This window comes from Sinocyclocheilus anshuiensis, unplaced genomic scaffold (genome assembly GCF_001515605.1).
Source record: "Sinocyclocheilus anshuiensis isolate Anshui unplaced genomic scaffold, SAMN03320099.WGS_v1.1 scaffold183, whole genome shotgun sequence".
Taxonomy (NCBI): Eukaryota; Metazoa; Chordata; class Actinopteri; order Cypriniformes; family Cyprinidae; genus Sinocyclocheilus; species Sinocyclocheilus anshuiensis.
In genome coordinates, this window is record NW_015548309.1 from 3,838,101 (window position 1) to 3,852,237 (window position 14,137).

General features: G+C 38.4%; 1 protein-coding gene across 2 annotated transcripts in view; it reads left to right on the top strand.

Annotated features, from left to right (window-relative positions):
- Positions 1 to 14,137, top strand: part of LOC107656385 (anoctamin-1-like) — a 51,589-nt gene that overhangs the window by 23,050 nt on the left and 14,402 nt on the right. The window contains exons 12-19 of one of the 2 annotated variants that reach the window (XM_016444223.1): positions 294 to 428; positions 972 to 1,132; positions 3,002 to 3,084; positions 3,383 to 3,394; positions 3,565 to 3,645; positions 4,062 to 4,148; positions 13,172 to 13,246; positions 13,339 to 13,540. In XM_016444223.1, the coding sequence (XP_016299709.1) occupies positions 294 to 428; positions 972 to 1,132; positions 3,002 to 3,084; positions 3,383 to 3,394; positions 3,565 to 3,645; positions 4,062 to 4,148; positions 13,172 to 13,246; positions 13,339 to 13,540 (836 nt within the window). The remainder of the gene's footprint in view (positions 1 to 293; positions 429 to 971; positions 1,133 to 3,001; positions 3,085 to 3,382; positions 3,395 to 3,564; positions 3,646 to 4,061; positions 4,149 to 13,171; positions 13,247 to 13,338; positions 13,541 to 14,137) is intronic. The other variant, XM_016444224.1, reaches the window with a different exon arrangement.

Genomic DNA, 14,137 nt, shown 5'->3' on the forward strand with positions numbered 1-14,137 from the left:
CTCTATACCTAAACTTAACAACTACATTACTAACTATTAATAAGCAGCAAATTAGGAATTTATTGAGGCAAAAAGTCACAGTTAATAGTTAGTTAACAGTGAGAATTCGACCATAAAATAAACTGTGACCATAGCTGGATATAATGCAACATTTACTTTTAGCACAAGGTCCTCAATAACATTAGATTTTTGGCCTTTTGTAGTAAAATGTTTGGACACCTCTGCTTTAGATCAATACTTGATTGATTACCTCATGCAACGCAAACACCCACTGTTTTCTGTGTAAACATTAGGAAGTACTTTGGGGAGAAGATAGGTCTCTACTTTGCCTGGCTTGGTGTCTATACCCAGCTTTTGATTCCTGCGTCTGTGGTGGGCATCATTGTGTTCTTCTACGGCTGGGCCACTGTGGAAACAAACATACCTAGGTACGTGTCAATAAAGCCCACCGAGGGCTGGGCACGGGTCCCTGTTGTGGGTGGGCACGCAACAGCTGCCAGCTTGAGAGTAACGGACTGTGATTATTATATTCCACTGATATTAAAGTGATAATTAGAATCAAGGAACATAGTTATGGTGTTTATGTGGTATCATCTGATTCATGGGATTAATTTATGATAGAATTGCAAGTGCTGTAAGACTGTGCTCAGCATGCATTTGTGACTGAAACATCCCTATGGAGAACGGGGAATATTGTGATCCTTGAAATGTCAGTACTTGTTTGAGTACACAGTGAACCAGACAGTATTATTTCTGAGACCGCAGTGAATATTTCTGTCCAGTGCAGCCACATTTTCCGAGGTCACAAGATAAAATAGTGTTGCATTTTTAATTGATACTTTAGACATTGAGCCATGCTGATGGATAAACATGCTGCACCATATCAAGTCCAAAATTAATTTATTTAATTGGACTGTTGCACGGCCATGTCTAATTGTGTGTGTGTGTGATTTTGTGCGCTTTTCTGCCAGCCAGGAGATGTGTGATGAGGATCAGAACTTCACTATGTGTCCCCTCTGTGATCGAGCATGTGACTACTGGCATCTCAGCACAGCTTGTGGCACGGCACGTGCCAGCCATCTCTTTGACAACCCGGCTACAGTGTTCTTCGCCATCTTCATGTCCGTCTGGGGTACGCCTCAAAATTACTCTCGTTTCATTATCTCTCTATCTATTGTTTTATGCCATTATCTACACACATTGATCTGATGGTTCATACTGAACATCAACATATGATTAGCTTACACTCTTTAAAATAAAGGTTCCAAAAGGGAGTTTTCGGGCAATTCCATTACAGAACAATTTTTGGTTCCCCAAAGAACCTCTTTGGAACCTTTATTTTAAAGAGTGTAAGTTAATCATATGTTAATGTACAGTATGAACCTTAGTCCACTACATCTTTATTTTTGAACACAAGAATGACAAACCTAGTTTAGATATTACCCACTTTTGTATATTATTTACGTGAAGAGCTGCCTTAGATCTGTCATTCAGTCCTGTTGAATATGAGACCAGTTCGAGCCGCTAGCATTAATGTGCAGAAGTGCTGCTGTCTCCATAGTGATGGAGCTGAAGATATGTTGAATGGCCAGAGAGTAGTGTTACCTCTTTCTGTCACTGCCTGCGTCCCCGGGCCTGGCTGATGGAGGCATTGTGAAACCTCTCAATTCCTGACACTGCCCGTCTTTGACACCTGCATTGGGTAGCAGAAGCAATACATTATTACTCATACAGAGACCCCCTGCAGCGTGTAGAGAGACTGCATCTGTTTGTATGTAGGTACTGAGATGTATTAATTAGCCATGTAATGCCGTTTCAAAGCACACACACTGCCTAGGTCTTTGCTGTTTTGTTTACTGTGGATTTAAAGGGGTAGTTCACCCCAAAATAAAAAAATCTGTCATCATTTACTCACATAAACCTGTATGAATTTCTTTCTTCTGTGTATCTTAACTTAGTGAAATAGCTATACGTTTTAATATAATCAAAGTAAATCAGCAAATAATGATCTAAATTTTGGTCTGTTGGTCACACAAAGTGGCTGAATGGTTTTAGAAGACCTGAATTATATAGTGCACAAGTCATTTGGACTACTTTCATAAGATGGAAAAGAGCATCATGAACATTCTGCTAAACATCTTTTTTTGTGTTTGACTGAAGAAAAATATACATATTTGGAATTATATGAAAGTGGGTAAATAATAACAGAATGTCATTTTTGGATAATTATTTGAACAAAATGATAACTATTTGGCTGAACTTAATTGAATCATGGACAGTGGTTCCATATAATAGAAATTTGTTAACATGACTGAATCAAGTTATTTTGAAGTAAACTGTTACATATACTAGAAAACAAAATAAAACCTTTCTTTATACATACGATATTAGGTGTTGGCAGCCAGAAAATGGTACTGGTTATATCCATGACACTCCCACAGTGTTTTTTATTAAATTAATCTTATTAGTAGTTTCTCAACTCAAGCACTCAATCTCAACACTTCACAAGAATGGTAACTCCCAAAACCACCAACATAACATAAAGCCTCTCAAATACCAACATAATAAATCATTAAACATTAACAAGTCCTCCCATTTCCTTATCTAGCAAAAAAACAACAACATAAAAACACTTTATTTCAACATTTAGCCTATACTTCCTATCCATCCCAGTGCAAAGCATGATGGGAAGTGGAAAATGTGTTCCCAGTTTACACAACAAAAATAATTTCTGGAGTTTTAACTAAAATGGATTAAGTAAATTGGTTGAACATGATGAAATCTTGAAGAATTATGTTGAATTAACTTTTATTGAAGTAAATTGAACAAGCAGAATATTTTTGAGCATTCCTTTAATGGACTTGTAGATGAGATGTAATTTGTCTTACATTAAGAAATGACACTTTGCCCCTTATAACTTATCTTTTGCTTCTCTTTTTTCATAAGGCACATATTTGTAATTTACTGAATGCCTCATCTCTCTCTCTCTCTCTCTCTTTAGCTGCCATGTTTCTAGAGCACTGGAAGCGCAGACAAATCAGTCTGAACTATAGCTGGGATCTGACAGGCATGGAGGAGGAGGAGGTACGTTCACACATGAACACAGTCACATTATGTTACTCACTAATCACTAGTGTTTGCATGTCTGGATTCCTGCACAGTGCCCAAGAGCTGATTTCAATGACAATGTTTCCTGACACTGACCAACTGAAAATAACTAACGCTGACTGTTATATGATGCGACACAATGGTGGCGTCCCTATCCAAAATTATTAATTAACCCCCAACGCTGTGTATGAATGTCCCCATGTGATCTCAGCCAAATAATGGACTCACCAATTTGTTAACTTCTTGTTTCTCTAAATGCAATCTTTCCCGCCAGGAAAAAGCAAAGGTTTGAGTTTTAAGTTTGAAACTGTCTTCTTGCTGCTCTTTGAGATGTTGAGTCTTTGTGTCCTTAATTGCCCTGGATTTTTGACCTGTTTGAATGGTTTGAAGCTCTCTGTCTGCAGCTATGCACTTGGTCTCGCACAGAGTATTGCCTTTTTGTCCTTTTCTCTTTAGGAACATCCCAGACCCAAATATGAAACGATTCTCCTTCAAAAAAAGCAGAGGAAAAAGAAAAATAAAAAGAACAAAAATGAGGTGGGCAGGTTGTTTTTTTAAACCATTTTTATGTGCTTAATGCATTATGCATTGCATTAATGGCTGACTTAAAAAGATCTAAATATATTTCTTTTTGGCTTCTGGCTTAATATGCAAATGCTTTATTGAATTGAGTCAAATAGGGAACTGCCATGGTTGTAGGGGCAGAGATGAGGGGGTGCCAAATGCTGTGGGCCTTTTACACAGCCTTCCCATCATGCACTGCTCTGGCCTGAAGCATTTGGCACCGGCGCTTTGGGGCTCATAGGCTGCGCTTTGTGTTGGTGATGCTCAAGAAAAAAAGGAAGTCATGCATATCCAGTTTGGTTTCCGGAAAACTGAAATTTGCATTGTTAGCTAGTGTTTTGCCCTCTTTTGTCAGCGATTGTGTGACAGTTCAGATATGTGTGTTCTAGCCTGAGAGAGGTGTGGACGAGAGTGGGGAACTGGGGAAGGACAAATGGAGGCAGAGGTTACTGTCAGCCATGGCAGCTGGGAATCCGGTAAATGGCGCCCTTCCTCATTCTCGCCTCCATCTCTCCAGAGCCTCGTTTCCACCTGCTTGTGTTACAGTTTCTATATTATACTCCCTAGTTGTGAGGTTGGAAGGTTTTTCCCCCTTTCGAACTATGTGACAGCATCTTGACCCAGCAATCCAACTCTTTTATTTTGAAAGTTGTTCTTTTTTGGTCTATTTAAGGCAAGACACTATAGGTGAAAACTATTTTTCATGAACTATTTGGCTTTTTAAAACATATTATTTCAGACTAGTGGAAAGCAAGCATCTAAAATACATTTTTAAGTGTTTATTTTATTGCACTTTGTCTATTTCCATAGATTTCATTAGTTTAGAACAATATATTGCGTAGATTTCAATATAGAATATGTACAATATTTAAAGGCCACATTCTCAAATTGAGCCAGAAATGGCCACTTCAGTAGCAAGGTAAGTTTATTCATATGGCACATTTCATACACGGTGGTAATTCAAAGTGCTTTAAAAATAAAATAATTCTAAAATAATCACAGCATAAGAAATAAAAGTAGCATGCTTAAGAAATATTAATAACAATAAAAAGAAAAAAATGATTATAATGATTGAAAAAAAGAATTAAGAATAAAAAAGAGGATGCATATAAATTTGATATTACCTCATTTGTATATTTAAACAACATTTCAGAAAACTATTTTCTTAATTCTTCATTTAATCTCAATTTTGTTATTCTTAATATAATATAACCTGGGAAATATGGTGATATGTAATAGTCACATTTGTTACCCTATTCACCACGGATGTCTTGCCTTAAACAGTGTCACTGTGATGTCATTCTTCTCTGTCTGCCCTCTACTCTTTTACCATTTCCTGTCAATAACTTTGAAAGAATGACTTGCGGCCCATTCACACATGCACAGATGCACATTTAGTGAGATAATTTGAGCCCGTTTAATTTGTAAATGGCCATGTGTCTGTCAGATTGGCTCAGCTGGGTGGGGTGGTCATGATGGGGTCGACGGCATGAGCAATACGGCCGTCTCTCACTGCCGTAATCCTCTTGATGTAGGACGGAGCATGTCGGGCTAATACAGTTAGATCTCGTTGGTAACTAAATGTTAGTCACGACATAACAACATTAAAGGTTTCTTGTCCTTTTACCTAAGGTCAAGTGTAATGTCATCGTTGAGCTCTGTTCAGTAGTAAATACTGCAGATCACAGCTGTATATAAAAAGCATATGCTCAGTAAATAAATATGTTGTCCAGGAAGTTCTCATTTGTTCACACATGAGGTGTGAACCTCAGAGATTTGAGCATTTCGTTCGGAAAATGTAGATTGTGCTCGTCTGTTTGACATCATTGCTTGGGGCCGTTGTTTTGCGTGAAATGCAATTAGGCAAATTAGCCCAATAAATTAGGACTTTTTAGTTGATATATGACATGGCTTGGTAAACAGGTAAACTGGCATCTGTAGCCTCGTTTCTTTGTGTGTGCGTCTTGTTACGCATCCAACTGTGTCAGTAGTTCAAGCTTCTTAAGGTTTCTCAGGGTTTGTAGAACATTAATCCTGGTTTAAAGTCAAGCCTGGACTCACTGTGGGGTTTCTGGCCTTAAAGATTAGTTTTACTAATAATAATAATAAAAAAATCTAAATTCAATCCGCTGGGAATTAAAGTGTTTACCAGCCTGCTACAATGAGAGTTTACATAAAATAAACATTTACTGGATTTGCTAAAGATTGAAAGGCATCAAATCTTACATAGTCAAAAGAAATAAAATAAAGGCAGTCTGTAGGAAGTAAACAACATACGCTTCAGCACACCTGTAGGTATATTGTGCTTCTCATATCGGATTTCAGAGTTATATGCCGATAAATGTCACTAAACAAACGTTTTATGCTGAATATCCTTAAGACAAGATAAATTTACTTGAGAAGCAAAACTATTTAAGATAATAAATCTTGTTTATATATTATATATATATATATATATATATATATATTGTCCTTGGTACCAAACTGGCAAATACTTTGTCTTTTAAGCTTAAAACGTTCTAATTATACATGTAAAATAAATAAGAAAACAAGATATAATATCTTATGCAATTTTGGTTCTCAAGTAAATTCATTTTGTTTAAAAAATGTTTGCACATCATTACCTCGAAAAAATTTAATCTTTGTTTTTCTTCCAGAAATATTAGTTTGGTAAGTAGTGTAAAAATAATGAACGATTACAAAATACACGACTTGATGTCCTTCAACTGTCTGTCCTATGTTTTTCCCACTGGAAAAAAAAATTATGAAAAGTTCAGCTATAATATTAGCAGTTGCTATGTCCTTCTTGATGCTCTCTGTCTCGTTGTGCATCCATAGTCCTCATTAAAACTTGTTCAGCACAGGAGGTGTGATGTTGTGGCATACTTTTGGACAGTTCAGCGACCCCTGACTTAATGTGTAGCCTATTTTTTGTTTTTTGGGCCTTTTTTGTCCAAGAGTCACAGATTTCAATTCGTCACTCGCATTATGGTGCTTTTTCTCATTCTTATGTTTAGCTACTCTGTCCCAGATATCATGGCCCACGGTCAGTCCTGACCTAGATGTTCTGCAGAACCTTAAATCATGACTATACATCCTAATGACTTAATTCAAAACAGCCTGGACTTAAGATTAATGCCGTTTGGGTCGGCCAGACGTCGTAAACAAGGCAATTTCTGCTTAATCTTCATGTGGGTAAAAAAAATGCAGTAGTTAAGTCATTATTATTATTCAGCACATACTCACTGTCAAGCAAATAAGGAGCACTCACCAGGGTCCAGTTGATGCTCATCAGTTTCTGCAAGTGATGTTGTGGTGGAAAAAACAGCTCTCAGGATTTCATGGCTAAGCGCTGACAGACCTCCCCATGTTTCTCACAGCTCATTTGTATTGCCACAAGACCCCAAAATGCTCTGAATAAACCAAATAAATGCTGGAGAGGCAGAAAGTCTGGTGAAAACCTCCAGATCACTCATTTAAGAGGCCACATGGTACGTGTGCGGTTTGTGGTGACTGCGAAGAGAGCAGATGATGAAAGGTAGTCAGTTCAGGGAGTTATAAGGAGAATGTGTCACTTATTTAGCTTGAGACACATGCTGAGTTTGTTAAAGTGTGACATGTTCTAAAAGAGACGTGCTGTACCAAGATTCAGATTCAATGTGGTTCAATGCATAGGCTGTCCAGCAGAGCGCGCTAGACTCCAGTGCGTTTGTGTGTATATGCACGGGTGTATGCAAACGTCCTCCCATGCCGGGCTGAACGCCAGACCTCTTTATTAAGCAGAGTCCTCACATCTCCATGGAGACACGAACACTTGAATCCCACTCCCTTGTATATGCACGGTTGGGTTCGCTCTTATCTTCAGCTCTTTAAAGACCTTTATCTCATAACTATGTCATCTTGACAGCTATCTTTAGGACACATTAGTGACGTTTGTTAATAAAATGCAGCACACCGTTTGCGTGGCTAATTTTAGAGCGCAATATTCTCATCGCCTACAGAAACAAAGTCAGGGAACATTCCTCATTAGCTTTGAGGAGGAGGGTTGCTTTTGCTTTCTGAAAGTGTGCATCTGGCTGAGGAGGAGATGATCAACGTTTGACCTCTGACTGAGTTGTTATTTTATATTATGCTTTTTCACTGCAGATTTATTAAATTCTGCATTCAATTCCATTCACTCTGGGTCCAAAGGGCTAAAACTCTCTGTGGCCAAAGATTGAAAGGTTTTGTGGCATGAAATCTTGGATATCCAAAAGATATAAGATTGAGGCAGTAGCAAGTAAACAAGATATCCTTCAGCTCACCTGTTTATTGTTCTTCTCGGATCAGATTTACCTGCCCCTAAATGTCATGTAAAAACCCTTTATGCTGAATATACGTAAAGCAAGATACATTTACTTGAGAAGCAAAACTATGTAAGATAATAACCCTTGTTTTCAGAGAATTTATCTTGAATTGTTTGTTTTTGGTACACCTAATTCTTTTAAGCATAAACCTCATTAATTATACTAAAACCTCTTAAAATAATTAATAAAACACTTGTGCAATTCTTATGCAAGGAGAGTTTACTTTGCTTTCTGAAAGTGTGCATGTGTGTGATGGAGGATTTTTCTTATTTTATTAGTGATGATATTGAAGTCTGAGCAGGAAGTCTGGGATATTTAATACACAATATCGGATAATTAAATTTTTCCATCTGTTTTATAATGTAATCCATCCTACACTTAATCTATAGTCTGGTGTGCTCCTGCTCAAGCTGTTTATTAGAAAGATCACGCTGATCTGAAGCATGTAGGTTTCTTTGTGTATAATCCTGGTCTGGTGGTCGTCTCAGATCAGAGCACATAGCTGGAAGGAGATGAGAGTGTGTTTTAAAAGGATTTCAGATCTGTCAGATGGGGCTCGCATCAGATTATTCCCTTCTGTACCCGGCGCCCAAAAGACAATCTCCAGTCAAGCTCTCTTAATGGACCTCCACCTGTTTTAAGACCCAAAAGGCTATTTTTGTCAGTCCACCAACCTGAAATATTCGCTTGTAGGCTGTGTGTTATTCTAACACAAATGCATTGTTTTCTCTATTGTGTATGTGGCGGCTTACGTGTTCTTGGTTGCTAGCGTGGGCACTGGTGTGGTTCCGGTACTTGTTCTCTTTCGTCTCTGGCTTACAGTATGTTTGAAGGGTGGGGGGGATTGAGAGAATGGGGTGTATGGTGACGTCAATGTGAACATGACATCTCTGCAAAGCGACATATGGCCGTGGAGGAAATCCCCACACTGGTGATCCTGTCACTAATTTCCCAAAGGACTTAGTGTGGGACCGTTGGGACGCTTGTGTGCTGTCCGACTGAGTATGTGTGTGTTTCTATGAGAGCATGTGGTGATCATGCGCAAACAAAACCAGAGCCCATTGACATTTTCATGTCTGCTGGGCAGATCAATGGGATGTCAGGTTGACATGAAGTCTCATAATTGAAGAGAGTTTGTCGCATCACAAAAGTCTCTAAGTTTGCTGATGTATTAGTTTTATATACACTCTTAAAAATAAAGGTTCCAATAGATTTTTGTAAAGATTCCATTGAAGAGCCATTTTGGGTTCCACAAAGAACCTTTCAGTGAACAATTCTTAAAGAACCATTTTTTCTTAGTGTGAAGAACATTTTAACAATCTAAAGAACCTTTTTCTACTATAAAGAACCTTTTGTGCAGTGGAAAGGTTCTATGGATGTTAAAGAACCATGAAGTCTTTTGAGTAACATTTCTGCAAGAAACCTTTAGACAGCCAAAATAAAAGACAAAGAGGTTTGCAGAGCATCTTGACTTCAGCTCAAGGAAGTGATATTCTCCGACAGCTGTCGTACGCAGGAGGATCTGTGGAAACCCACATCTGTGCAGCGCCCAACCTATCTCACTGTCACTGAGCTGTTGAATTAATCCAGTGATCTATATCCACTATATAACAGACAGACATGGACTGCTGTCCTCAGACCAATATCATGCAAGCATATGACCACACGTGAACCATCCTTCCCACTTTTCTAATGTGTTGATCAAACTTTCTTAAATGAGTAAATCTCCTCAGTTTCTTGATTTCATCAGTCAATTTCAAAGGCTAAAACATAAATAAAATTAAATATAAAAAATTTGTGTATGCATTTGGCAGATGGTTTTTATCCAAATTGTATTCAAGGTAATAGGTATACATTTCATCAGTTCTTTCATTTTATTTTTAAATACTGAAATATGTTTTTAGGCAAATAGTCTGACTTTGAATTTCTGTGTCCATTTTATCTCAGTACTTTTCTGACACATCAAATCTGCAATTTAAAAATAAAAAAGTGTTAATTATTTAAAAACAATACCACCTGTCTTCCTCCCTCTCTTGATCTGTTTTTACAGTTTTATGATGTGGCTGATTACATAAATTATTAATGCCATTCCTCTGCATTTTTTTGTCAGGCAGCTTTTCTTTTTGTTATATATTGCTAAGCTTGCACGAAATCTGCGCCTGCAGAAATCCTCAGTGGAATTCAAATGGCCCACATTTATAAAATACTACAAATCCTTTTGCCCTAACACATTTTACCATCTTTACAACCATTACGCAGATTTTCCTTCACAAATCAGCATAAAAACAAAAAAACGTGCACAGATCTCATATGGGCCTACTTATTACATACTTGTGGCACCTCACAGCATATTTGTGGCATTAGCTTCAAATATGCATCTCTACTTGTCCTTGTGCCAAATACAGTGAGGCTTCCCATGAACTTGGCCTCTTTAGATATTAATGCATCACACAAAGTTGCATTTTAAGAGGGGATCACAGCCTGTCACTAAATGGCATCATGCATCTTAATGAAGAGTCAGTAACCAGTGAGACCGCAGTCCTGCAGTAGTTCCTCTTATTACTGGGTGAGGGTTTGTGAGCCAAGCTTGTGGATCATGATTAATGGCACAATTGCGTGACCCACATTCGTTATTCTGGATACGCTAAAGCTGTGGCATCTCGAAGGCTGTGACTGGTTACACTCTGTGGCTTTTCCTGGGTGCCAGAGTTTAGTAACGCACTGTGCTAGGTGGTGCTGTTTGCCTCATTATGAGCCCAATTGCGAGAGGTAGATTTTTTTCAAACTGCTGTGTCAACACACTGACCGCATTTGCTACCGGATTCTTGCAAAACCCTCTAAATCATTCATCAACAAATATGAGATGGGCTCTGTTTCAAACCCTAACTAGACAGCAGCATAGGCACACTCCAAATGCAAAGTCTGCTCCCAGCAGGCAACTAAGCTGCATTTTGGCCAAATTACAATCATGCAGCATTACATATATCCTGCACAGATAAGGCAATACCAGAATGCATTGGAACAAAGTTGAGGAATATGTTTTATTCATTACTAAAAAGCATCAGTAACCATTCCATCTAATTAAAAACAAACTATTTCACCCTGTGTTTATGTGCGCTTTGTATTCTTGTGCATTTTGCAGTATAAGTAGCTTAACAGCATTATAACCTCAGATTGTTCTAGAGAAAGGGCGTTAAATCAAATCAACCATTTTTGAGGTTTCCTTTCAGTATTGATGTCGCCCAATGGTGGAAAGAGTACTGAAAAAATATACTCAAGTAAAAGTACCATTACCTTCCAAAAAATGTAGTGTGAGAAGAGTAAAAGTACTTGTCCAAAAAACTACTTGAGTAAGAGTAAAAGAGTAGCCTATTTAAAAGTACTCATGAGTATTGAGTAGTGAGTACTGTCCAAGTGACTGCTGCAGAACGCACGCGAGAGAGGAAGCGCAGCTCGCGCGTCTCATAAGTGAATGGGAATTTACCGAACGTGGCACTTGCAGGAGTTAACACTGTATGCAATACCCGCAACCTCACACCAAATTTCAGGCCGTGTAGATAGGCAAGCATATATACAAATCAATTAGTAAGCAGAAATCCGAAATTTACCTTAACATAGAGGAAGATGCGACAGAATTGATGCTTGAAGAATGCACTTCCAGCAGCCATGATAAACAGTTGGTGGTTAAAGTTTTCTATGCACAATTTGATTTGACGAAAGTCATGAGACCTATTACTCTCTATCCAATCACGTTGATGGATAAAAATAAAATAAAAATAAGCATGTAACGACCACAAACGGAGGAAAATAGCGGAGTAAAAGTACCGATACATCACTTAAAATGTACTGAAGTAAAAGTAAAAGTACACAATTTTTTAACTACTCAAAAAAGTACAATTACTGATAAAAACTACTTAATTACTGTAACGTGAGTATTTGTAATTCGTTACTTCACACCCCTGATGTCGCCTTAGATAATAGCTACAGCTAGTAAACAGTAAGTAATTTGTGCTCGTTTCTTAGAAAAACGGGCTCAGACTGCTTGTCAAACACTCTTTCGATTGTAATGATGCTTTTGTAATGACATTTTTCTATGACTTAAAAGGAACATAAGCTGCCGTTTAACATTCCTGTGAAAATCCTGATAATTAATTTCACTGTGATTTCCACAGAACTGAATAAGAATCCATTTTTATCCTGTTGGTCATCTAACACGTATTCCTCAGAGGAACATACCTCTTGATCTGCTGTCCAAAGCTTGACAATGAAGGAAGACTAAACCCAATGGGAACAGACCACCCTCAATCCACTGCTGCCTGTGCAGACAAGTTTAGTGCACGCTGTTGATGTTAATGCTGGCTTTAATTAGGTCTGAAATAAATGCAAAAGGAGGCAAATTCAGGTCATTAAAATAGGTTCTCCTTGTTGACCGGATGTTTTTGAGATATGATCTATCACTTGAATGTACAGAATGCAGAGAAGTTTCTCTAGAGGTAGTCTCGCGTAGCCAGACCTTGGCTGCTTTGAATGGCCAAGGACCGCCCAAGAGGCCATATGACTGACAGTTAAAGCAACCAATCACGTATCGTTTTGTGCCGCGTCATGTTTAGGGGTGTGGAAATGTCCCCACAATAACAGACAAAAGTGTAAAACTCTTGGACGTATTTTAAAGAGTCTATGCGCAAACTTTACATATTTCACATACTTTTGAAAATCCAGAGTTTAGTTAAAACCTTGTTAAGCACTCATCATCACAGTTGTAAATACGACGCATTTCTTCTTCAATGAGGGGGATTTAGCATCATGGCATCTTTGTTTCCAGATGGAACGTTAAAGAACACGACACACACATCTCCTGAAAATCCTGTATAATTCAACCAGTCAGATGACGACTTCGAAACTCCTGAAGTCCATGGGCGTGACATCTGAGGCTGAGACTACTCTAGAGGAAGGCCAGGTGTTAATGGCCTTAATGATTCATGTTTTTACAAGTGGGCAGTCAAATTATTTCCACAACAGGCTACTATTGAGTCACTATAAAAGTAGCAAGTAGCAGGTAAAAAAGCAAAATAAAAGGCATAGCTCCTAGAAAAACAGAAACACATGCATGCATACTTCCATTAGTCACCTTAAATGTCTTTCTCCCTTCACAGACTGGACATGAGAAGCTAACATGGAGGGACAGACTGCCTGGATATTTAATCAACATTTCCTCCATTCTGTTCATGGTAAGCCTTAGGCTTCCTGTCTGGTGCAACGTTTTTGTGCTTGTCCATATTTCAATTCTCTTCTACTTCTACGTGTTCCTTTTTCCATGTAGTTTGGAGTGGCTTGCTCTGCTGTCTTCAGTGTCATCATCTACCGCATCACCATCTCCGCCCTAATGGCCATGAGTCCGGATCCAGAGGTCAAGTCCAACGTACGGGTGACTGTCACAGCCACTGCCGTCATAATCAACCTGGTGGTCATCCTCATCCTGGATGAGATCTATGGCATGGTGGCTGCCTGGCTCACAGAACTGGGTGAGGTTTTACCACATGCCTCAGTATTTTTGCTAAATTATAACTTATAGTCAATTTCCCTTCTTTCTGATGTCCTTCTTCCCTTCTTTGCCCACCCACATGACATGAATTTTTAATTGAGCCACTCCAGGAACGCTGGAGATAATGCAGCTTGTCAGTTAGCCATCACTGAGATTTCCTTAAGAGACGTTTTAATAAATGAGAGTCTCTGTGGATGTGTAGAGAAGGAAGGAAACGGAGAAAGCATGTGTTATCATCTCATGAATAAGATATAGATTTTCCCGTGCTTCTTTGATTTTCACTCTTAAAGTCTGACCACATGCAGCCTGACTCACCCTGATGCTTTAACCTACTTCCAAACTCACCAATTCATGCTTTTTTAATATATTTTACAAGACTTACTGGAATTTGGGATTTTTTTTTTGAGCGTAATGAATGCATTGAAATATGGTGAATGTATTGCCAAAATCGTTGTCTATAATCTGTTGTGGCAGATTAAGATTTAGGGAACGCCACAAAACATGTAATCCCATCCCAAATGTAACCATATGGTCTTCTGAAAAGCTCTGTTTCTCAACCTTCAACCTGCTGAACTGA